At 47.0% G+C, this 25,225-nt stretch overlaps 1 protein-coding gene across 8 annotated transcripts in view; it reads right to left on the minus strand.

Annotated features, from left to right (window-relative positions):
- The window catches only part of Slc2a9 (solute carrier family 2 member 9), a 140,814-nt gene that overhangs the window by 35,708 nt on the left and 79,881 nt on the right, over window positions 1-25,225 (minus strand). For 7 of the 8 annotated variants that reach the window (XM_031341952.1, XM_031341950.1, XM_031341949.1 and 4 more), the window contains 4 exons: window positions 20,205-20,392; window positions 13,090-13,200; window positions 3,980-4,081; window positions 1,890-1,965 (listed from right to left, as the gene is read on the minus strand). In XM_031341952.1, the coding sequence (XP_031197812.1) occupies window positions 1,890-1,965; window positions 3,980-4,081; window positions 13,090-13,200; window positions 20,205-20,392 (477 nt within the window). The remainder of the gene's footprint in view (window positions 1-1,889; window positions 1,966-3,979; window positions 4,082-13,089; window positions 13,201-20,204; window positions 20,393-25,225) is intronic. The other variant, XM_031341955.1, reaches the window with a different exon arrangement.

Here is a 25,225-nt window from a genome sequence, read left to right on the forward strand (position 1 = left end):
CTCAGAAATCTACCTGCCTCTGCCTCCCAAGTGCTGGGATTAAAGGCGTGCACCACCACCGCCCAGCTGTAACCCATTTTCTATCCCTAGCATAGGGAGGACAGTTCAAATGGGAAAAAACTGGCCTGGCTACTTCTCTATTCAATATGCCAATTGCACTTCAGGATTGAACTGGTGAGCAGGAAGGTAAGAGAGCATTCAACATGTTCAAAGCTGCTAGTGATGAGCTAGTGAAGGTCTAATATCAATGGATAGTTGGGGAGAGATCACAGGAGAGGTGAGGAGTAGTTATTGGTCATCAATGTTAGGAAACAAGATTAGGTCCCCAGATCTATAGGTTGTTGCAGTGTTCAGTGTGTCTCCTCCTGATAGTTCACTGCCCTGCCTGATAGGTACCTGTCTTAGCTAAGTCTTAGCTGCAGTAAAACAATGACTGAGAGCAGTTTGGGGAGTGAAGTGTTTTTATTTTAGCTTACAGCTCCATCACTCAGAGAAGTCAGGGAAGGAACCTGGAGGCAGGAACTGATTCAGAGGCTATGAAGGAGTACTATTTACTGGCATGTTAACTCATGGCTTGAGCAGTCTGCATGCTTATAGCACTCATGACCAGCAGCCCATGGCAGGCTACACAATAAACTAGGCCCTCCCACATCCATCATCAATCTAGAGAGTATACTACAAGCTTGTCCACGGAGCCATGACTCTAGCTTGTATAAAGTTGACATAAATCTAGTGGAGCCAGCACAGTGTTTCCTTTAGCCTCTAGCTATTCTGAACATCCTGCCTTCATGGTGTGTGTGTGTGTGTATGTGTGTGTGTGTGTGTGGTGTACTGGTGCTTTCTTGATCATTACAAGGTCTCCTCTGTCATTTTATCATAGTTCCCTAAAACTTTGGATGAGGACAAATTCTTTCCATCCACCAATCACAAATGGGAACCAACAACAAGACGGCCCTTTAAAATCACAATGACACATAAAGGTTTGATTCCATTTCTTTTGCTAGAAATCAAATAAGCAAATGTCACCATGACCAGGCAATACATGACTAACTGAACCCCAGTTCCACAATTCAGTCTTTTCATCTACATGCAGAAAATCAACAAAAGGCTATGAAGCCCTGTCAGGGAGAGAGTGTGCAGCCATGTTGGACGCTGTCCTAATCTTTCTTTTCAGCACCAGTTTTATGAAGGCTCTAGCCTGACGCAGACATGAAACCAGAAAATGGTAAGACCATGAAGAAAACTCCATCCTACAGAGAGGGAAACTGAGGTACAACAAGAAGATCAGACCTTCCCAGTGGATGCATGGCTAGGAAAGAGTGGAACTGGATGAATTGAAATTCCTCCAATTGTGGCTCCACAGTTAGCAGGTACCATGCAAGGTGGTGGACAGGGGCCAGGTCTGCAGCAGAAAGCTCCCCAGCTACTTAGTGACAGTGGTCTCCCCTAGAGCTACCACGAACCCTGAGGGAGTTTGTTCTCTAGGCTTCATAGAGTGCTGTCTACCAGCAGTGACTCATGCACCCTTCCACCACCATCAGTGAACTCCCCGTGTCACCTGTGCCTTCTCCAAGGCATGAGTGTAGCTTGATTATCTTTGATTCCTCCCAAGTCATTCCTGAGCCTGGCGTATGGCACCCCAGGTTCATCATTACTGGGCTCTTAGACATTACCATCAGCATGTCTGTGGGGTTAGCCTGTACCTGCCTCTGCGAACAGAATGAAGATAGCATACTGCACTTTGGTAAGTCCTAAGGGCAAGCAGGGGTGCACCCTCCCCCCCCTTGAGCTTTATGTCTTCCTAGGGCCTAAGTTTCCCACTGGACAGGAGATATCTGCCCCTTCTCCTCAGTTCCCAGACCAGGCACCATGCAGGAGGGTGTCCTTACCTGGACCACTGCAGAACGAGGCGATGATGGCCAAGATGCACACAATGCTTAGGTAAGGGACCCAGGGAGCTTGGTCCTGCAGAAGGACAACGTGAACAGGTGAGGAGCTGTGGAACATCCAGAGAACCTGACTTTTACATTTTCTGTGACTCCCTTTGTATGACAGGCCATTTCATACCCCTGAGCCCCCGTCACTAAAAATGGCAACCACTCAGCCATTCTGTTCTCTGACATGGGTTGCAAGGAGATGATGCCACAGTTGCCAGTAAGCAGAGTGAAAATAAGTGCACATTTCCCAGCAAACCAAGTGCTCGAAAGCGGTGGTTCTCAGTTCCTAACACTGCGACCCTTTAATACAGTTTGTCATGTTGTGGTGACCCCATCCATAAAATTACTTCATTGCTACTTCATAACTACTGTTAAGAACCATAATGTAAATATCTGCATTTTCTGATGGTCTTAGGCGAGCTCTGTGAAAAGGTCATTCAACCCTCCAAGGGATCACAACCCACACCGTGAGAACCACTGCTCTAAAGCAAGGCATCAGAGCAAGTGTTAAGTATTGCCACACTTGACTAAGTTATCACTGTGTAAAGCACCGTGTTCACCCTCCTGTCATTCCATGAGTGTGGGGAGCTAAATCATTCATGGAATGTGTCCAGGGAGCTTATCACTCATCTATAGGCAGGTGTTGAGAAAGCTCTCAGGTCCTGTTGGGTGGGACTTAGATTGAGGGGATGCTTGAGGCAGAAGAATGACAGATCCCAGAGCACCTTCTGCTTTTTCTCTCAAAACCTCAGATATCCAAGGACACTGTAAAGCTACCCAGCTCAGGACATCTATATGCCTGGATATGGAAAAATACTAGCTCAGGCAACACATTGTCTCCCAAGCAGGAGCCAGTTCAGCACTGCCTCTGAAAGACTGGCTTCTGACTTCACCACATTACCTTTGCCTCTTTCTAGAACCGTTTGGAATGTTAGGATATCTGCCTGATGACCAAGATGCCCAACTTTCAATGTCAAGATTTATTCCTGAAAAAACACATTGCCCAGACTTAGCAGCACTCTTGGCTTGAGACACCCAGTAGGTGCTCCATGAATGCAGGTTGCTCTGAGAAGGGTAGGGGTCCGAAGGAAAGCTGTGGGCCTGTCATAAAGACCCTGGGATCCAACCCACCTCTGCCTTCATCCAGCCGTGAAACCTGATCTCTTGTATTTATGATTCAGACTTTCCCTCCATAATAGGAGGGAATCTGGGGCTGGAGAGATGGCTCAGTGGTTAGGAGCACTTGCTGCTCTTGCAGAGGACCCAAGTTCACTTCCCAGGACTCACATGGTGACTCACAACCATCTGTAACCCCAGTTCTAGAGGATCTGTCCTCCATGGGCACCAGTCACACATGTGGGGTGCAGACATACATGCAGGGAGAACATCCATGTGCATAAGATAAAATGTTAAAAAGTTTTTCAAAGGAGACGATCTGAGTTTCATAAGGAGAGCAGGTATAATTGCTCCTCTGTGTAAATATAGGCACCTACAGGTATAAACACACAGTCCTGCATCACTTCTCCCACATGCTGTCAGGGGCTTCTCATAGCATCCCAGGTTACAGGGATGGCTTTCCCTTGTAGAGCTAGGGCCCAAGAGGAGCCAGAAGCACACTAAGTGGAAAAGCCAGGACTCCAGCACAAGCAATCCAGGTGACCGGGAGGTTACTGAGAAGTCACCTGACAGGCAGAACCCAGCTCCCTTTGCAAGGAGGTGATAACTAGAGGGGCACCTTAGGGGTACTTAACACAATCCCCCTACTCCAAAGATAGGTAAATTGAGGTGCAGGGAACAGAGAAGTCCCATTCACAACACAGGTCATCTGTGACAGTAGCAGGGCCAGAAATCAGGCCCTTTCTTGTTCCAAGTTTCGGGGCCCAACACCAATGCCCCACAGAGCTCTGGAGGTGTGGCTCCACAGGAGAGATGCCTCTCAGGAGGGGTCTGTTGAGAGGATGAACCCACAAGACTCCAAAGTGATGGCAGCTGAGCCAGTTACCCGCTGATCCCCTTAAAATGTGACAGGCACAATATCTCACCTGCAGGGTCAGTGTCACAGTGAGGGTCCCAAAGAAGAGGGCCATCAGCCCGAAGCCACCAATGAGGAGAGGTCTCCTTCCTAAGCGCTCGATGACCAAGCCCTACTCAGTGAGAGAGAGAGAGAGAGAGAGAGAGAGAGAGAGAGAGAGAGAGAGAGAGAGAGAGTTATTTTACTTCAAGCCCATATAAAAGGGACCTCAGTCCTGGGAAGATGGTGGAGGGCCGTGGAAGGCTATGGAGGACTGGTTTGACACAGGGGTTGATCTAGGAGGACAACCATGTGCAGCCTCGGCAGCCCTGTCCTCCTACCCAGCTCTCAGCAGCTGCAGCTTTGGGACTGTTTCTGGTCTCTTCCCACTGACTCTTCTGTCTGCCACCAAGGTGGGTAAAGGCAATGACCCTAAAATACATTAATGATGGAAGGCAGGTATCAGAGTAAGCCAGGCCCAGATGGACATCCCAGCTCTTTCACTTTGCAGCTGTCTGGACTTTGGCTTAAGACTTCAGGTCTCAAAGACCCTGTGGCAGGAACAGGAGCACTGTCGCTTCACCTTGCCCCACCCCGAGGCATCAAGCAGTTGAATGGATTATATAAGTATATTATATACTGCCTGCTGTTTATATTAGGTTCATGCCCTCCCATCCCTCACTGCTTCACAAAGAAAGAACATCAAGGATCAGAGAGATGAGATAACCTAGAAGACGTTACACAGCAGAAAATGAGGCTGGGAACTGAACCCAAGTAGGTGTCTATGGTTGGCTGACTTAAGAGTCCTTTGAGGGGAGGCGATCTTAAGTGGGAGGGAGAGAGAAAGGGAGATAACAAAATTCCTGCTACAAGAAAGCAGGAGGATGTTCTGAGAAACGGGGAGGATCAACAAGAATGAATGATGTGTGAAAATGCCAGAGTAAAACCCACACTATATTAAAACTCCACATCCATCCACCCATCTACCCACCCATCCACCCACCTAGCCATCCATTATCCATCCATCCATCCATCCATCCATCCATCCATCCATCCATCCATCAATTCATCTACCCACCCAGCCACCCACTCATCCATCCATCCATCCATTAATTCATCAATTAGACCTATCTGCTTTGGGCGAGCAAAAGTAGTAACATTGCTGTGGGCCATGAGGTCTGAGCATGTGACCTCCTTTCCTGGCAGCTTCAGCCGATAAGAAGAAGGACAAGGTCCAGAAGCCTTGAGGAACTCTGCCTTGGAGTTTCAATGCAGGGAGTCAGTGCCCTGCTCACCAGAAGCCAAGTGACCAGAAGCTGCCTGGGAGGTGGTCCTTCTCCTCAGATGAAAGGGAGCTGCAATCTAGGCAGAACAGGAACTAGGGCACGAGTGGCATTGGCTATTAGGAGACTACAGTCCCATAGGCCAGGTGACTATGGAGAGCAGTCTGTGATCAGATCACCCAGGAGTGAGTTTGCTGGGACAGGAGGAGCCTTTAGTGCATAGTCAGGGACTGCCAGCAGGTGGGGATACCCTGACTGGTTGAGAGGGCTTTTTCCTGCAGACCCAGGCCTCCCAAACTTCACCTCTTAGGAACCAGACCCAAGAGAATAGAGCAAAGAAGATGTCCAGAGGGACTTGGGCTGGACGATGGGCTGACCTGGGCTCAAGTCATGGCTCTGCCTCTCAATATTCCTTGCATGCAGAATAGATGGCTGACTGACTGAACTTCTTTGAGTTTCCCCACCTGGGAAGTGTGGATGGCAGTATCTCTGCAGGGTAGCTGTGAGATGAGAGGAAAAGCATGCTGAGCCTAAACTTAACTCAGGAGCAACTGAGCCTGCCCATCAAAGCAGAAACTATCAGTCAAAGAATGGCCTGAGTGGCTGCTCTCACTCCTGCTTTTAATTGGCCCCATGGCCTTGAACATCAAGGCCAGCCCTTTCATGAATCAACTTCTTTTTGTATGGTCACAGGATTAGTCTAGGTGACAGGAGGGGAGTCATTTCTGAGCACCCACTCTGTTGGAGGCAGTGCACTGAGCACATTCCAAATACTAATCATTTAATCTCCACAAATACTCCCATGAAACAGGACTTCTTTGCCCCATTATATAAGTGAAACAAACAAACAAACAAAATGAAACAAAACAAAAACCAAGAGACATTGGGAAGTTGTTCAAGGTACATGGCTGATAAAGGGTGAAGCAGAGATTCCTGCAGAATCTTTTCTAGTTCCAAATATATTAACTTTCCCAAAGTAGAAACAGACAAAGCCCTCAGTTTGTAGCAGCCCAGTGTCCCATCTTCATGTCCAACCGTTGAACACATAGAGCATTAAGTCATCGGCTGACCCTCTTTTCTCCCCACCCTCCCTGGAAGCCTCACATCACTGTTCCCCAAGAATCCAGGAGCACCTCTGGCTGCCATGGGTTCTTTGCTGATGGAGTGGGCAAGGCAGATACACAGTATTCATGGGAGGGCAGTGAAAATAGAAAGGAGGGGGCAATGAGCTCACTCTATGGGAGGTGTGGAGGGGTACGTGTGCCAGGGAGGGTCACGGAAGAAGCAAAGAGCAGAACTTTGTGGGCAAAGAGGATGGAGAGGCAGTAAGAAGGAGAGGGAGAGGCAGAAGGAGAGAGAGGCAGTGAGAAAGGAGAGATGAGGCAGTGAGAGGGAGAGAGAGATGGGAGGAGGGAGGGAGGGAGGGAGGGAGGGAGGAAGGAGCTGGAGGATGGGGGTCTTTGTCTCAGAATTTCAGAGATGCTAAGCTAGAATCTCTGATGAACATGGTGCTGAAATCAGCACAGAGGCTGCCAGGGACAGGCTTCCATATGGCGTAGGGGACCAGGTCAGAGTGAGATTAGCATGTTACATTGCTCTTCTGATTCTGACACATGTAACAGCTGTGCTGAGGTTAGTATGTCACGGTTAGAGATTAATGTGTCACATTGTTACACAGGGAGTCTCTGTGGTTACAGTGGGCTGAACTTGCCTTGTGCTGTGAATCCAAGATTACGGTGTGTTACACTCAGGTGTAACAATGTGTTAAATTCCACAGAGATGGATATGCATTGTTGATTGATATCCATGTTTTCAAACATAAAAAAGGTTTCACTAGCCTAGGGTACAGGGCTCTGGAGAGAAGCTTCTTCAAGTGAGTCCAACACAGTGTTAATATTTGAAAATGTCCCCCAAATACAAGCTAGCTAAGAATCAATATTTTACACTATGACATCAATATTCAGGGGCTTTGCTGGGCAGGAAATGTGGTTTCCCCCAGGTCACTGAGGAAGCAGGAAGCTGTGTCAGCCTAAAGCTAGGACATGTTCCATGCATGGGAAATGACAGAACTCAAGTCCTGAGAGGTCCTGTGAGGGTTGTAACTCTCTCCCCTACACACACACAGGGGTCACATATCAGACGTTGGCATTATGACTCATAACACTAGCAAAATTACAATTATGAGGTAGTAGTGGAATAATTTTATGGCTGAGGGTCACCAGAACATAAGGAGCTATATTTTTTTAAATATTTATATTATTTATGTTATGTGTATGAGTACACTGTAGCTGTATAGATGGCCATGAGCCATCATGTGTGTGTTTGCTGGAAATTGAACTCAGGACCTCTGCCGACCCCGCTCACTCTGTAGCTGTCTTCAGACGCACCAGAAGAGGGTGTTAGATCTTATTACGGATGGTTATGAGTCACCATGTGGTTGCTGAGATTTGAACTCAGGACCTCCGGAAGAGCAGTCAGTGCTCTTACCCGCTGAGCCATCTTGCCAGCCAGAGGAACTGTATTAAAGGGCTGCAGCATCACAAGGTAGGTCTAGGGAGTCCCTTGAGGATATAGCTTTTGCAGAGATGGGAGTGAGGAAATAGCCCTCTGGTCCTATTGGGTTAGAGCATCAATGTGCTCCCTCCTCCAGGCCTTCCTGAAGTACAGCCTGTCTGAAGGGATTAAAGCGACTGGAGTGACTGGATGCTCCTACCCTAGACTAAAACTGCCAGGGAAGACACTAACTCAAGATGAATAGCTGCTCTTGAAGGTTACTTGTGTCAACTAGGAACCAACTGTCAGACTTCTGGTGCTTTAAGAAGCCCTCTGGGGACTCTGTGCTGTAAGATCCCCTCGAAGCCCCCCCCCCATGTGTTGGGACCTTTGGGCAGATAGCAGTGGCAAAATATTTTCTGTTAGAATTTTAAGTTAACTGTATTGAGTTATAATTTTGTTCCATATTACTATAACTGCAATTGAGATATAGAAAATCCCCACCTCCAACAAAAGACTACCTATGTCCCTTCTCTCAGTCCCAGGCAGCCTTGATCTACTTTCTAACACTGGATTTTGAGCAGAGAGTTTTAGAATTTCATGATCTTTATGTTTTTGAGACCTATTTTTTTTTTTTTTTTTTTTTTTGTGGTACACATGAATAGTTCTTTTTCATGGTTGAGCAATATTCCACTGAGTGGATATACCACAACTGGTTTCTCCAAATACCTGTAATAGACACTGGGTTGCTTCTAGGTTTGGTCTCTGATACATCAGCATATTGGTCTCTATGTAGACATGGATTTTGTTTCTCTTGGGTAGATACTCATGCATTGAATGGTGAATGCATAGGTAACTGTCAAAAATGTTCTCTAAATGAATAACTTGACTAGCAGTATGAGAGTCTGCTCCTGTTACTATATTTCCTTGGCAACATTTGGAATTATCAGAAATTAACTTTTGTCTGCCCTTATGGTGAATGACAGGATCTTGTTGTGCATTTTAATTTACCTAATGGCTAATGGCATGGAGAACTTTTTCCTGTGTTTTTTGACCTTTGAGAATCTTCTTTGGTAAAGATCTGTTTGAATACTTTCAGAGAGCAGTTGGTCTTCTTGATTTCTCAGGATTCTTTATATATGTAGGACATACGCTCCCTGTCAGATGTTTTTACAGCCTCCCACTCTGCAGCTCACCTTTTCTTTTCTTTTCTTTTTCTTTTTTTTTTGTTTTTTGCAATGTCTTTTGAAACAGGCTTGAGATAATTCAACCAAAATGTACAAGCAGAAACAGGTGGACCCACCTGGGATGTTATCCCCACAGTACTTCCCTAAGCCTTTTGAGGCATTAGGGGCCACCTTCCTCAAGCATTCAGTCAGCTAGGCAAGAGTCAGAGTGTGGGAATCGGAATTAGAAAAGAGCTAGCCTGGGATGGGCAGAGAGCAGAGTATCTTCTAAGACCTAAATCTTGCTTTTGTGCAGGAATGAACTCTCAGAAGGCATTGAAACAGTCATTGAAAACAAGTCATTGAAAACAAGTCATTGAAACAGTCAGATCTGCAAACGCTGAGCATTGTGTCCAGTGCCTGCACAGGTTCTAATTCTCAGAACAGTCCAGCTCAGGGGAGGCTGCCAGCAACCACTCACATCTGCAGAGAGTAAAGAGGGGCCAAAGCAGGTGGCTGGCTTTGTTTTAACCTGCTGGGGTGTCTCCTCTGCTGAGTCCCTTTATGCTTTGTTCTGTGAACTAGGACTTGGTCTCAAATAACCATCAGTGATTGCATTCGCTTCCACAGCTGCAGGAACAGCATGTTACAAGCAGAAGAGCTCAGCCTACAGGGATGCTCCTCATCTTTCCCAAGCTTTAACTCCAAGATCAAGAGCCTTGCTCCCTGTGATGACTCGGGGAGGGTCTGCCTCAGCTCCACCCCTGCTTTCTCAGGGTCTGCTCCAGTCCACTCCCAGCCTTCTCAGCATCTGCTCCAAAACCCCCTCTGCATTCTGAGATCTGCCCTGGCCTTTTCCTCCATTCTGATGTCCTTGTCGTTTAGCAGAGAGACTCCAATATTCATGGGTGGTCTCCCTGTAGGTGTGTTCCCAAAATTTCCCTGCTTATAAAGACAGTGAATTTGAGCCTCAACTCACTTCAGAAGAACCCAATCCTAGCTTAACTAACAACACCTGCAGTGAACTGTCTCCAAATGAGGTCACACGGGGGGGGGGGGTAGGGGAGCTGGGGAGTTTAGCATGTGAGTTTTAAGGAGTCACATTCCAAGTGGCATGCACTGAGTCTCCATTGAGCTTAGTGCAGTCAGTCTTCAGCAACTCTTGTTGGGGTAATCCGTTACTACCAGTACCCCCTAAGAAGAAAGAGAGGGTCTGAAAAGCTAGGCATTTGGCACCAAAGTTGGCCCCAGATTGTGATCAACAACAGGGCTCGGAGACCACTGAGTCCAAACATGTCCCTGTGTGGCCTGTCACCCTCATGGTCACAGAGAATGCAGACCATGATACTGAAATTTCAGGACTCTTGGGAAGTATAGAAACTCTTAAAGATTTGTGTTTAGTCCACTGCAGCATAGTCCCAAGCTGTGCTGTCACAGACAAGAGCATGGTGCTGTGGATTCTGCCCCTGACTTGCAATAGTAACACAGTCTGTGCTTCCTGCCAAAGGCAGAGCTGGCTCCCCATGGTCCCTGCCCAACCATGGTGGACCCTCATCCTCATGGGTGAATGACACTTCCTCTCTGGAAGTTCAGTCAGCTGAATAGCACAGTTGAAGCCCCAAAACACAGTCTGGAAAGCCAGCTGTTCTGCAAGATGGCAATTATTTACAGCCAGCAAGCTGCTGAGTGATGGCCGCTGCCCAAATTAACAGCAGATCAAAAGAATGACAGTGTCTTTCTATCTCGGTTTTATTAGGCCTCCGAGCCATTTTAATAGACCGTCAAAAATCTCAATAAAGAGAGTGGAGAAAAAAAAAACAGGGTGTCCTTTTATTGATAGACAGTTAGCCTAAAGGGTTGGATGAAGTCTGTGTAGCCCTGAAAAGCAGGTCACACAAACTTTGGAAAAGGCAGAGGACTTTCTGAATGTTGAGTTTGGGGGAGGAGAGGAGCTGCCATAGGCTTTGATTTTTGTTTCCATGACGACTCTTTCTCGCAGAGTTAAAGTATCTCATTGTTACTTTAACAAGCAGCTTAAACCAACTCAAAGGTAGTAGTTTATGCTTTGGGCAGCCAGCAATCTGGAACAAATCTCACAGGGGAAATCTCACAGTTCTAGGGGTGGAGACTCTGGGGAGGAAAGACTGGCTTTTCTATTTCCCTGAGGAATTACAGTTCTCTGTTGTGGCTTTCCCATTTCTCTGGGGCCTTCCAGGTTCTCTGTTCTGACTTCATCATCTTCCAGGCTAGGCAGCAATGGTGCCCCCTCTGCCTCACATCTTGCCTTTGCCTGCTGTTCACTGACATTTCACCTCTTCCTTTTGTCACTTCAGAGGTTCACTGCTTGCCCAGATAAGCCCAGGTGTATCTCTAAACCCTTACTCCCACCTGGGAAGTTCCCTCTGACCCAATCTCGTGGTCTGTGACTTCAGACCTGGGGATCTTTGGGACCTATTAATTTTTTTTCCTGTCACAGATGGTGAGGATTAAAAGCTAATTTTATAAATGTGTGAACCCATTTAGAGATGTAATAGTAATTTCCCTAAGTCCACTTTGATAATGGTAAATGGACTTTGGGGATGGGATTGTAGAACTGTCCAGTTCTGAAGCTCATGTGTGAGATACATGTATACACATACACAGAGAGAGAGAGAGAGAGAGAGAGAGAGAGAGAGAGAGAAAGAGAGAGAGAGAACAGTCCCTGGAAGTTCTCTTTGCAAAGACACAAGGACAAGTACCTCACTTCAGGTGACAGGGTGAAGTCCTATCCACAAAGAGCCATGGGCACCTGCTAAGCACACCCCATCCTCCAGTCCTGCGAGTCACTTAGTGTCATTTGCTTACTCCCTAGTCTGTGTCTGCGAATCAGGGACATGTCTTTGTATAAAAGGAGGAAGGGAACCACAGAGATGTCGAACAACTCTCTAGAGAGTCACCTGTCTCACAAGGAGCAAAGCTGGGACGGGAACCTGGTCCATCCGTGTTCTGAGTAGAGATGCCAACAACTTCACCCCGTGGGTGGAGGATGAGAAAGGAAGCAGAGCACAGGCTTTTGGAGGCTGATACAGCCTTCATTACCAGAGGAACTTTTCAGACAAACTCTTTTCTGGCTATATGATGCACCCTATTAAAGTGGCCAGATTAGTAGTAGAAGGGAAGTCATCCTGCACCGGCCTCTGTTACAAAAGCAGGGCCCAGGCTGGAATGTTGACAAGGCTGCAGCCTCCCAGGCACAGAACAAAGCAGTACACAGAGTAGAAAGGGGTGGGCGTTTCCCAGGCTACCCCTCTCAGCTTGACTAGAGGCAATATCTTTATTCTTTTAAGTTTTCTGGATTTTTACAAATTTACTCCCAATAAGTTGGTATTGGTTTCTTATAGCAACAAAACAAAAACCCAAACTCTAACCCCCCCTCTGCTTCCTCCTCCATTTTCACCCAGCCTGTCTGAGTTCTATTGATCAAAGTTGGAATTAATAACAGGATTGGTTCAGTCTATAGCTGAAGACAGAATTTGGCGACACTTGAAAATAACGAAGCATCGAAATATTTCCCTCATAACAAAAAGCAGGTCAGGAAAGAGCCCCAACGTCACTTGTCTACATTTCTAATGGTATTCGTTTTTTAAGAAGTAAGTCGTTAGAATGATCCAGGAAGTCAAAGAGAAACATTGAATCTACTGACAAGTCAGCAGGAGGGTAGGGAATCTGCCTGTTTGTGCTAACATTACTCTTGGTGGTGGAGATTGGTGAGGGAGACTGGACTTCGAGCATCTCTTTCCAGGTCAGAACCCACTCTCGGCCACATCAGACATGTCGGCTCATACCTCTTTCATTGCTGATGAATCCCAGGGGTACTGTGTGTCTACAGAGTGAAGCACAGCCCATACTCCCTTAAGAAGACAGATGTGAGTGCTTCCTCAAGAGAGAAGATAAGGCTCAGAAATGTTGACCACACTGTCTAGCAACACACAGCCAGAGCTAGGAGGAGTTTAGCGTGTTTTGATTGGAGACCCAAGGAAATGAGATACAGAGAGGAAGAGCCTAAGTAGGCTAAGGGTCCATAGAGCACAAGCCTCTCCCGAATCCAGACAGGGTCCCCTGACAAGGCCCGGCCTCGTGAAGCAAACCCTAGTAGGTCCCCTGGATGCCTATGTGCCTTCCAGCCCCTATGGCATTCTCAGGAGCCCTTGGTGACTTACAGAGAAGATAGCAGCCAGCGTCTCAATCCCTCCCGTGCTTAGGGTGATGTATGGGATCTTGTCCTGAGGGATCCCAGCTTTCCCAAAGATGCTATTGGTGTAGAACCAGATCTGTAACACAGAAAAGATCAAGGGAGGTCATCTAGAGACTTCAGCCTCCTCCTCATGCTAGACTAAAGTATGAGGCTCTCTCTGCACATTACCACAGAATCCAGAGTCACAGGTGAGCTATACCATGTAGTCATGTGGTGCCCGCCCACCCCTGACTCCTGCTTATTCACTAACAGACTCCTGCATCATTCTTGGGATCTTGGGAGTGATGTCTGCCCACCCAAGACACTGATTCCTTACACCGCCTTGCAGTTAGGAACAGGTAGCAACAGAAATACTGGTGGGACCAGCACAAAGCTTCATATTTTAGTCCTACATGTATTCATTTACTTGTTTATTTATTTATTGTAGGGTGGTGCCGGTGTGTGTGTTGGGGGAGGGAGGGTCATAAATGAAGTCGTAGGTGTCAGTTCTCTCTTTGCAACCATGTGGGGTGCAGGAGTTGAATGCTGATCAGTGGTCACAAGAACCTTTACTGGATGAGCCTCACTGACCAAACCCTCTCCCTCCTACCCCCACCTCTTCCTCCTCTTCTTTTAGAGAAACTTTATCAAAGAGATATACTTTCATGTTTACTTTACTTTTTCCCACTTCCCTTTCTGTGGCCAGGATGCAGAGTGTGATGGTTGGCACCTCGGTAACCCTCTTGAGTCATTGAGTAACCTTTGTTAAGTATGCTCTGTGAGAATCAGGAACTGTTTCTGCTCCACAAAAACATTTCACTATGACCCAGTAGAAACTGCCATGATAAATCTACAACAATGCACACAGTAGAGATGATGCTTGAGGTCTGTGTGACTATACATGTACAATCAGATTCCAAGAAAACTAATTCCCCAAACTCCAAAGACAGCCCAAATATCCAGAGCTCAACCTGGATGAGAGGAGGGATTCTGGCAGTTAGATAAAAGCCAGCATTTCCTCATTGAGAAACTGATTCCATCTGCCCAAAGGGATCATCTCCACTACCTCTGGTATAGGGGTCATATGGCTACCTGGGGTACCTGTCAGCATATGAAAGCGCACACTGGCCTCCAGGATCTCTCAGGATCACAAGGACCTGTTATATTTGAAAGCCAACAATAGCATCCACCCTTCTCACCTCCTCCCCTACCCTAAACTCCCCTCAGCTCAAAGGATTCCCTCCTCACAGCTACCAGTTCTCCTTATGAGCAGGCTAGCTCACTGCTCACCCTCTTACTCTCTCCTACACTCTCTCTCATCTCTTGCTACCCACTTACTCTCTTACTGTCTCTTACTTCCACATACTTTTTCTTATTCTCTCTCTCTCTCTCTCTCTCTCTCTCTCTCTCTCTCTCTCTCCACACACACACACACACACACACACACACACATACACACACACACACATGCTCTATTCTCTATCTCTTGCTATCCCACTATCTCCAGCATTCTCTCCCACTTCCCTAGCCCCAGTGTGTTGGCCATGTTCAGTCTACTTCTTTCTCCCTCTGCTCTGGACTCTCCCAATGTCCCTGGTTGTTCTCCCTCTCGTATCTACAACAAAAACTTATTATGGATCAGTCATGTTGGCAGTTTCTTGGCCACGCCCCCTCACATACAGAAACATCTGGACTGATACCCATAGCTCTCATGTCAGGCACAGCACTGTACTACCCTGATGCTCATGTGAGGAAGCCCTTGTTTCTGATGTCTTGTTAAAAACACTTGTTTGGAAAGCTGTTCATGCCCATGGCAGAGAGAATAAGGACTAACTTGTAGCCAACAGCTGGTTAGGTTTGCAGTGACAGGTTATTTTTCACAGGGTCTCCCAAACACGCAGAGACACAGTGCATATGAGCTACTATCCTAGTCCTTGGATCAACTAGTAGAGATGAGTTTTAACGTTCACATGAAGTAAAGACCTGTGTTATCCACATCCCCACTGAGTGGATAGAGAGGTGGTCAGAATGAATATTGACTGCTATATTTGCAGTACACAGAGGCAGTACCTTACTAGCCCCCTCAGTTCCTGCAGTTCTGAGGCTATCTATCAATCTGAACCCTTGGTATCGCTGGATTTTTCATACCAGCTCCTTCCCCATGGGGTAGCCACAGCCTCCAAGACTCAGTCACAGTTAGATTGTAGACTCAGTTAAGAGATGTTCTTTATTGTCACCCTGAATTTTAGTGCCATGGGCTCTGTGCCTTCCACTCACAGGGAGGCAGGGCTTCCAGCCCCCACCAACACTTGATGCATATTTTCCTGTAGAAGCTATTCTCCAGCCGAATGCCATCTCAGCTCCTCCGGCCTCCATGACCCCTTATGTCTCTAGTTTCCATTCTCCCTGAAGTGGTACAGCTGTGGACATCCTGAGCAGGTTGAAAGTCAGTGGCGGGAGTCACCATACAAGACCTTCTTTGTTTACTGTCGTATGGCCACGAAGAAGACCAAGCCACCTTGCTAAATGTATCTAGACAGCAGTAGGCAGGAGTTGTCCCTTACCCCCCAGCCCCAGCCTGGAGCCTGTGAGGTCTGCAGGGCTTGCCTGTCCCCTTCTGCCTGATCCATGTAGCACCCTGCCCCCACCTTCATTTCAAGAAGCGGGAGATGACTGCCTTCACCTTGACCTCTGTATGAACTGAAGGAGATATGATCAGACAGTTTCAGGCCCTTGTGAAAAAGAAGAAAGCGCCTGGGACACTCAGAGTCACGGAATCACAGCTGGAGCTCCCCGCCCCCCATTTCACCAGGTCAGCATGAGCAATTCCCTCCACTCGCCTCCCCTTTTGCAGGCTGCCTCTGGTTCCCTGCTGGCATGGTTCTAACACGCTGAAGTATCTAGGAAAAGCCTTCATCTAACAAACAATAGGCATCCTTCTAGATGGTTCCAACTCTCCACGGAGATATTCACACTTAGGAAAAGAGCCTCTGTTGTCAGTCATTGTGGAAGGCATTTGTGATGCCCTCCTCTTTAAAGGTGTACCCTTGAGGAGTCCCACAAGGGCAGGGCTTTCTGAGTCTCCTAATGCCTCACTCTCAGCTCCGGGCACAGTGCTTTGATGAGGCAGGATGCTATGTAATCATTCTATCTGTGAGGGGACTGAGGAGAAAGCAGGGGCCACTCCCTATTCAGTGGCACCAGAGAAGGGAGGTGCCATTCCCCAAGGAATCCACTCTTCCTGCAATACATGCCAGGATACAGACATGATAGTCACTGTAACCTGTGGCTCCTAACTCCTCTACCTGCTCTTGGCTGTAAACACATTGGCCATGGGCTAAGAGATTCGGTCGGTCTGATCTTTGTCAACCAATGTTATTGGTGCCTGTCTCATCTTTGTCCAGCATAATATGAATAACTGTTCTGGTAGTGGCCAAACAGCTAGCAAGAAGTAAGTGGATGGTTTTTGTTGCTTGCTTTTGGCTCGTGGTTTGAGAGGGTATGGTCTGCCATGGTGGGATTCATGGAGCTGAGACTATTTACAATCTTACAGACCAAGAAGTAAAGAGCAAATGGGAAGCTGGTTTGCGACTCCTGATACCTGGAGGAACACACTTTCTCCAGCTCGTCTCTGTCTTCTAAGCTGTCCACAGTCTCCACACACAGCACCACCACCTGGGGGCCATGTGGCCTAACACATGGGGAAGGTCCACATCAAACTGCAATACCCAGAGCAAGATAATGCTGACCTGGGTGTGCTTGATGGACACAGGAGGACCCATGGTCCTTTTAAAACATCTCTGTGTTAATCGCAGAATCTGAGCATCTTAGTTTACCCAGCAAGTCTGACTCTAAACATGGTCAGGCCCTGGAGGTGGCAGTTTTTCCTGGATTGCCTGAGTGAACCTTAGATGTTGTCACTCCTTATGAAGAAGAAATGGGGAGGCAGAGTTGGAGAAAGAAGGTGTAGGGGTGGAGGAGGATGGAGGGAGAGAAAAATAAAACATACTTAATTGCAGCTGACTCTGAAGATGGAGGAAGGAGGCCATGAGCCAAAGGAAGGAGGCAGATCCTAGAAAGCTGGGAATGGATTTTTCTCCTACAGTGTCTAGGATTGGGGGTGGCCTGATTTGATTTGAGGACCTCTGACCTCCAAAGCTGTATAATGACAAGTGGTTTGAAGTCTCTGGATGTCAGTGCTGTGATTTTTCTTTTAAATGTCCAGTGGTGACAAGAAATGTGCACACTAGAGAGACGTAATTCATTTATATTATGTTTTACTTGGGGGCGGGTTCTTCCCACACATGGTGATCTATGGCTCTGTTTTGAGGACTAGGAGGGAAAGGCCTACAGGTCCCGTTAAAAGCTGCCCATGCTTGTTCTATCAAGAGCTTTGCTGTGAATCGTTGGTTTGGCAGCAGGCCAGAATATGCATGGTAAGAGTCTCCTGGAATTAAACCAGATAAACTAGGCCGGGTTTGAAAATGGCCACATACAAGACAAATACAAATGGGAACAGTTACCAAGTAGAAGCCCTGGCCCATCAAATGCCCTTGGTGAGTGCCCTGAGTCAACTCAGGTGTGTGGTGCATGTGTGTGTGTGTGTGGGGGGGTGCATATGTGTGGTGCATGTGTGTCTAGGTCAGAGGTCAACCCCAGGTATCATTCTCGGCTCATCCACGTTAATCTTTGAAGCAGGCTCTCTCACCAGCATGGGCTGGCTGATTAAAGTAGGCTGGTTGGCTAGTGAGCCCCCAGGGTTCCACCTGTCTATCTCTCAGTGCTGGCATTACAGGCATGTGCCACCATACTGGCTTTTTAATGTAGGTTGTGGGGATGGAACTCAGGTCCTCCAGTTTGCACACAGTAAGCACTTTGCCAGCTGGGCCACTCTCTACCTCACAGTTCCTTCTTAAAGAGTCCCTTTGTATTGAGAGGAGGGAGAGGAAAGGAGACGGATGACACCTAAAAAGCCCTTTAGCTTCACTTGATCTTAATTTTAAGATTGCTGGTCTTAGAGGACACAAAGCTGGGCAATGTGTTGTTAATCTCCTGTTAGAGGCAGATAACCTTGCTGATGTGTAAGTTAAATGAGAATAGCTGCCCAGGCTATTTGGCATCAAAGCTCCAACCCTTCTGCATCAGTCTCCAGAGTGTCTGGATCAGTGCACTCCACCAGACCAGCTCTTCTTTGCAGAAACTTGGAGCCACTATCACTGAAAAGTCTGACCCATGACTCGAGCCTGTCTGATAGGTGACTGAAAGGGGACAAATGGCCCAACATGGAAAAGGGATTTAGGGGTAACTAAAGGTTGTTAACTCAGTGTTGGTATAACCTAGAGAACACAGAAACCGACAGGGACTCTGGCATCAGTGGCCTGAGTGATACAGAAGGCCTATTTCATAGGGTGATTCTCAGACAGGGCAACTTGACCCCCAAGGCTGCAGCTGGGCGGGGGCTAAGGATGACACCGAACACTGCATCCTCAAGATGGAATTCCAGCCTCATATATGAATGGTTTGGGCTGGAGAATCCCTAGCCTAGTGCAGGTGCCGTGTGTATGTGTGTGTATGTGTAGGTGTGCATGTGCGTGTCTAGGTCAGAGGGCAAACTCAGATATCATTCCAGGTGAATCCACCTTGTTCTTTGAAACAGGCTCTCTCACCAGCTTGGGCTTGCTGATTCAGGTAGGGTGTAGAGAAGGCATAACTTGTCTGATTTCTTTATAAAATGGGACCAAGTATAACTTGACAGGGCAAGCTCCACATTGGGCCTTGAGCTATCTATAAACCACATTGTCTTTCTCATCTAAGAAGTGAATATGATGCCTCCACCCTGTAGGACTCCTGGGGAACAGAGAAGTATAACCAATGGGAAGGTGCCTGCCTGGAAATATTGACCAGAGCCCCCCAAGTGATCATAGTCATCTAAATTAAGGGACAAAGCATGTTTTAAAGGCACCTACTGTTTTTATCTGGGTTAGTTCTTGGCTAAGGGCTCTGGGCTGTGGAGGAGAAGGCTACAGGAGAGGGCCTGGACCCAAGCCAGGGTGTCAGGCTTATAGCTGGTACTTACAACTAAATAGTATGCATCTTTTTGTCTATAAAATGGGAGATGTGTTCTGTGGCTGCCTGAGAGTCTGATATACCTGACCTTGAGTTTGTCTAGGGGAGGAACCTGCAGAATGGGCAATGGCCACTCTAGGTTGGGCTGTGGATTCTCCGACTCCATTAGTTCTCACTTAACTGAACCAAGGCAAAAAAGGCAAAAATGACTAAGGAACAAAGTGATCTCATTTTTATACCGGTGTTTCCAAAAATAGAACCCAGAATTGTTGAAATCTGGCAGAATGTATGGCTATGATCTTCCCAGGCAGCCGTTTCCCGCTTCTGGACAGGAGCATTGCTGTCGCTCCCTCTCCCACCTGAGCAGCACCTGAATGACAGCAGGAGGTGCTTGGCTCTTGTTGAGCAGGTGTACATCATATGGGCTCTCTGGAGACTCTCCCCACAGCAACCCTTCCCGCCCTCTGTGCTGTGTGCCCAGAAGCCTGTCTGCATCCCTTCATGGATGGAGAATTAACCACATCCTGAGGTGAGGCATCCCACTCCTTTTCCCAGAAAAGAGCAATCACAACTAGCTTCCTCACTTCCCAGATTTGGGGGATTTTATCTTCCGGGACTCAGTTCAGACTCCAACAAGCTGATGCCAACACAATCAAGATTACTTCTGTTTAAATCGTGTTGGTCCTCTGTCCCTTTGACTTCCTGTGTCTGTTTATTGAGATCCATCACTCTTATGTATTTTCAGGGACACACAGTAGGACAACCTTGCTTGCTGCTGACTGAACACTGTGTGGATAAGTCTGCTCCCATATCCTTCTGTCCCATTCTACAGAGCTGGGGACTGAGGAGAAGCTAAGTTCCACAGATACTCAAAGGCACAGCTCAGTGGAGGCTTACAGAGCTGGGTTTGCAGTTAGACATCCTGCACTCACTCCCTGAGCCACCCACATTCTGGCCTCCCTCAGGTTCTCTTTGGTGCTGATGCTGGTGTGTGTGTGTGTGTGTGTGTGTGTGTGTGTGTGTGTGTGTACTCACCGCATTGAGTCCACATAGTTGGTAGCTGGCCATGGTGATGATGACAGTGATGACCTGCCAGCGGACAAAGGGCGCCCTCAGAAGCTCCAACACAGACACCAAGCGGAGGTTCCTTTGCACACGGCTCTCAGCCAGGGCCTCTTCCAGCTCTTGGGAGACATCTTCTTTCCCCAGAAATGTTTGGAAGGCTGCGAAGAAGGACAGGAAGGGATTGAGATGTTGGCCATCTAGGATGTTGGCTCTGAATGGATGGGCCCCACTATCTGGGCATATGGTTATCAGAGACATTTGGGATCTATACAAAAACTATGTTTAAAAATAGGAAGATAGGGGCCCAGAGACACACACCAACTTTCCTGAAGTCATCAAGTGGGCCGAGAGAGAACCTGGGTCTCTCAGGCACCACCCTCTCCCCAGAAAAGCAGAGCATGCCCAGCAGTCAAATCCATCTTCCCAGACAGTTGTCCCCATTTGTCTTCTATATATTGTCCTGCCCCTCACAGCTAGGGACAAACTGCATAGCACCAAACCTGTCAAGCCTTACTTAGAGCTCACCTACCAAAACTGCTATTCCCACGAATGTTCATTGAGCACCTCTTGTTTGCCTGGCCAGTTCTCACTGGGGATTTCTGGAGGGAGGTCAATGGTCACCCACACACAAGTTCGCCAACCCCAAAGTTGCCTCTATGGGTAAAAAGAAGATTGAACCTAACGAGCCTCATTAAGGTTCATTCCACGTGACCCTCTGAAATGTGGGTGCCCTGAGTGGAGTAGGAGAGCGAAGATCCACACATTCTTATGGTGGATGTATTTCTAAGTTGAGCACTGCAAATTTCCACCCACTGGAGGAACCATATTTTATCCCTTATAAAAGCAGACCCCTGAGATCATAACAGCCAGATCACAGAGCGTGCGTTCGGGGGGGGGGGGGTTCCATATTCATTGCCCTTCGTCTTCCCCCTGCAGGGAGAAGTAGCAATGGTGATAGCTCCTGTGGACAGTCCATTCTGCACACAGCAGGCACTGTCCTTAATAACACGGCTCCTGCACCTCGGGTGTGTGAAATTGTTCTTTTTAAGCAGAGAAGTAAAGCAGCTAAGCCCATTCCAGATTTTACAGGCAGCGAGCTCAGGAGGGCTTCGGAGGCACTGCAAGCTGCTTCCAGGCATGTCTTTGGAAGCTGTTATTTAATGGTTTTGCCAGCACTGGTTAATCATACAGAAGAAAAGTAACTGGGTTTTTACTGCACACTATATCATTGTATTTTGACTTTTTCTTCCATGTTCAAAATGCAACATCCGTATTATAAAACAGGTCTAGAGTTTGGATATTTCCATTCTAAAAACATGGAAAACTTTATCCCCTTTCACCTTGAAGTTCTCAAGCGAATTCAATGCACAGAGCTCGTCAGAATTTCCCTGCACAGCCTTGTCCTTGCTGACAGCTCCAGGGTCAGGCTCTCTCATTCCCTGAATTCTCTCTGCCCAGCATCCCCTCTTGCACTGTTATTGCACCTTTAAACCCCACTCCTCCACCTCATCATCTTCTGTCAGGACCAGAGAACAGGTGCCAGGGTGATGTTTGTTAGTATGGCTCAGATAGCAAATCTAGAACTTTCCCCCACAACAGGGATCTCCACTTTGATACCAAGGACTTCTTGAGCTGAGTTGCTTCAATGGAGACATTAGCGCACGGCCAGATGTTTGACACTGTCCCTGGATTCTATTCCCAGATGTGATAATCCTTTTATTTGTCTAGTGGGTACAAAATGCTGTAACCTTCTGTTATGGCTTAAACTGTTTACCTGTTATATGGTACCTGTAAATGTGAGCTCTGGAAACAGTCACCTAGTAAGGGCTGGTGGTCATACTGGGGTAGCTCTGGTTTATCTGAATCTTGTCTTTGGAGGCACAGAGAACAGATGCTGAAGCTCAGTGACAATGTAAGCATGGAGGAGACTGGGGGATGCAGCTGTCATCCAAGAACACTGACAGTTCTAGAATACTAAGGATTTGGGAGCTCTGAGGATGCAGAAGGAGTAAGGATGCCTGAACACCAAGGATGCAGAATTGAGGATGCTAGGGCACCAAGCGTATGGAAGACTAAGGGTGCTGAGACTCTAAGGATACTAGGCACTATCACCAGCTAGCAGGGGAGTATGACTCTACTGGTACTTTGACTTCAGACTTCTGGTCCCTAGAACAAGGGTACAGTCAGTCAGTTGATGTAGTTGGTTGTCCTGAGCTGGCAGGCAGCCTGGGACTCTGTGGTGTGGTGGCAGCCATACTGTATCTATTTGAATGCTCTTTACCTCTTGCAGAGCAAAGCCCAGAGTGGTCTGGAGGCTTCTTTTCCATAACAAAGAAGGCAAAAGAATGTCAGGTGGAGCATCCCCAATAATCCTTTGTGATCATGTGCAGAGAGATGCTCTGAGCTCTGTGTCTTGCACAGTGCAGGACTAAGGACATCTAAAAATAGGAACTTTGTCAAGTCATTTCTTTTCAACTGCTACTGGTATTTAAGAGCAAGATGTCATGGGGCTTCTAAAGCAGGCCCTTCATTATCTACAGTCGTGATGCCCTACATGGGGGAACAGGGGGTATAGAAGGAGAAGTTGAGGTTCTATGTAGTTTTATACAATTTTATTGTGACTGGGCCTGGAACTTCATGGTCTGTATGAGGGTGTGGGAGAACCCACACTGTGGAGAAGCCAGCAGAGCACTGTTGTTTTCTGTTAAAGTATATTTGATTTTTTGCACACAGAAAAGCGAATTGTTAGCAAAATATATGAGCTTAGAAAGATATTGCATTTTCAGATGCAGTTAAGTGCATCCTGGAGAGCTGCAGTTTGGTGTGCCTCTGAAAGCATCCGCAGATAAGAGTGCTAAAGAGTGGAGAAAGTTTCTGCCTATTCTAAGTCAAGTTGCCTGGGAGAGGTCTTGCCTTTGCTTTGTGACCCGAAGCAAAGTTGTCTGGATAGCCTTGAGCTGCCCCACCTAAACGGTAAAATAGATCCGCCCTTACTCAGTGGCTTGGAGCCTTCCAAGAGTGTAGGGGAGGAATTAGAGACTTCTTTTTATAGCAACTGGACCTTCTAGAACTATCTCTTTTGGCTTGGAAGAGCTTCATAGGAGGAGCTCCAGGTAAGAGATAGAGATTCTCTCTTTGGGCTTGCAGGAACACCAGAGAAGCAGCTGGCAGGACACAGGTGAAACAGTAGTCTAGGAAAGAGAGCTAAGGAGCCCTCTTGGATTTGAATAGACTAGCTTGCCAGTATGACACAGACAGAGAGAGAGAGATTTCTGAAGAGCTAGCAGGGTAGTTGTAGAATCAGGCTTGTAGATAGATATTTTGAACACAGTTAAGAAAATAAAATTATGTCTCTGAGCTAGCAGGCTTTTTCCCTCAGCTCCTGCCTCCCATGTCTTTATGGGTATACATACTGGATAATATAAATGATTAAGTGCTACAGTTTCCCTTTGTGATCAGTACACAGTGATACATTGCTTTGTACAGTTTACTAGTCAGTGAATTGGATAATGATTAGCAAATTGGAGGCTAATAATTTTGTCTTTTGATTGAATTAATGTGAAAAATATATAGGTCTTTTATCGAGAACCTGCCAAGGCTTCAAGACATGGTTGTGCATGCGTGTAATCCTGGCCCAGGTGAAGGGGAGTCAGGGCCACCTGGAGCTCAGAGTCATCGTGGCTTCTGTGGTGGTCGGAATGAGATGTCCTCTACAAGCTCATGAGTTTGAATACTCCATCCCCAGTTGATAGTGCTGTTTGAGGAGGCTCCCACTTCCACCAGCAAGGAGGAAGATGTCTCTGGGGGTGGACATTAAGAGCTTAAGGTCTTGGCCTATTCCCGGGGTGCTCTTTCTGCTTTGTGCTTGCGATTCAAGATGTGAGCCCTAAGCTCCTGTTCTGGCCACCGTGCCTGACCCTTGCTGCCACTCAGAACTGTCATGCTGGACTCTTATTCTTCTGGAAATGTAAACCCAAATAGGCTCTTTCTTCTATGAGCTGCCACGGTCATGGTGCCTTATCACAACATCAGAACAGTAACTCATACAGCTACACGGTGAGCTTGAGTCCAGGCTCAGGTCACAAGGGACTGAGTAAAATGAAACAAACAAACAAACAATCCTCAAAGAAATTAAAGATTTAAAAACTAACAAATGGCAGCACCAACTAAGTTGTGACATAGTGGGGACACTGCCGTTGTTCCAGTTACAGGCCACTGCAAGTCTCAAGGGCACTGACTGGCACTGCTTAGCAGAGAATGTAAAATCATCAAATAACTAATTTATGTCCTCAAGATAGGGGAGAGATTTCTGCAGGAGTGTGAAAGTAGCAATGTTTAAATGAAATCGTGCAATGAAAAGAGATCATTGGAAATGTGTCTGTTTGGGAGTCAAGATTGGGTACTCAGATCATCAAGGAGAATTCTTGTATCTGTACATCTAAAACTGAGTTCAGATCTCAGAACCCATGCAATGCCAGACATGGTAGTGCATGTCTGTAAGCCCAGAACTCTTATGGCAAGATGGGAGATAGACCCAGAATCCCCAGACCACTGTGGCATACACAGCTGAAAACAAAAACGGAAACAAAAACAAAACCAAGCAACAAAAACAAAAACAAAAAAACCCACCAACCAACCCCAAAACCAAAGAGAGCCATTCTCAAATGGGGTGGAAGGCCAGGACCAACACCTGAGGATGTCCTCTGACCTCTGTCATACATGCTATGGCACACTTACTCCTGAAGTCACACATACGCAGGCAGAGAGAGAGAGAGAGAGAGAGAAAGAGAGAGAGAGAGAGAGAGAGAGAGAGAGAGAGATAATAAAAAAAACCAGCATCTTACAAAGAGGTTTTTCTTTTTTTAAATCCCTGCTTTATAATAATCCAAATGAGTTTCTGTGGGTTTTGCAAAATTGTGCTTGTCTATATAAAAATTGAATCCTTTCATTACTTCACCAGAGTGGCTGACTGACATTGGGGAAGAGGGAGA

Source organism: Mastomys coucha, unplaced genomic scaffold (genome assembly GCF_008632895.1).
Source record: "Mastomys coucha isolate ucsf_1 unplaced genomic scaffold, UCSF_Mcou_1 pScaffold22, whole genome shotgun sequence".
Taxonomy (NCBI): Eukaryota; Metazoa; Chordata; class Mammalia; order Rodentia; family Muridae; genus Mastomys; species Mastomys coucha.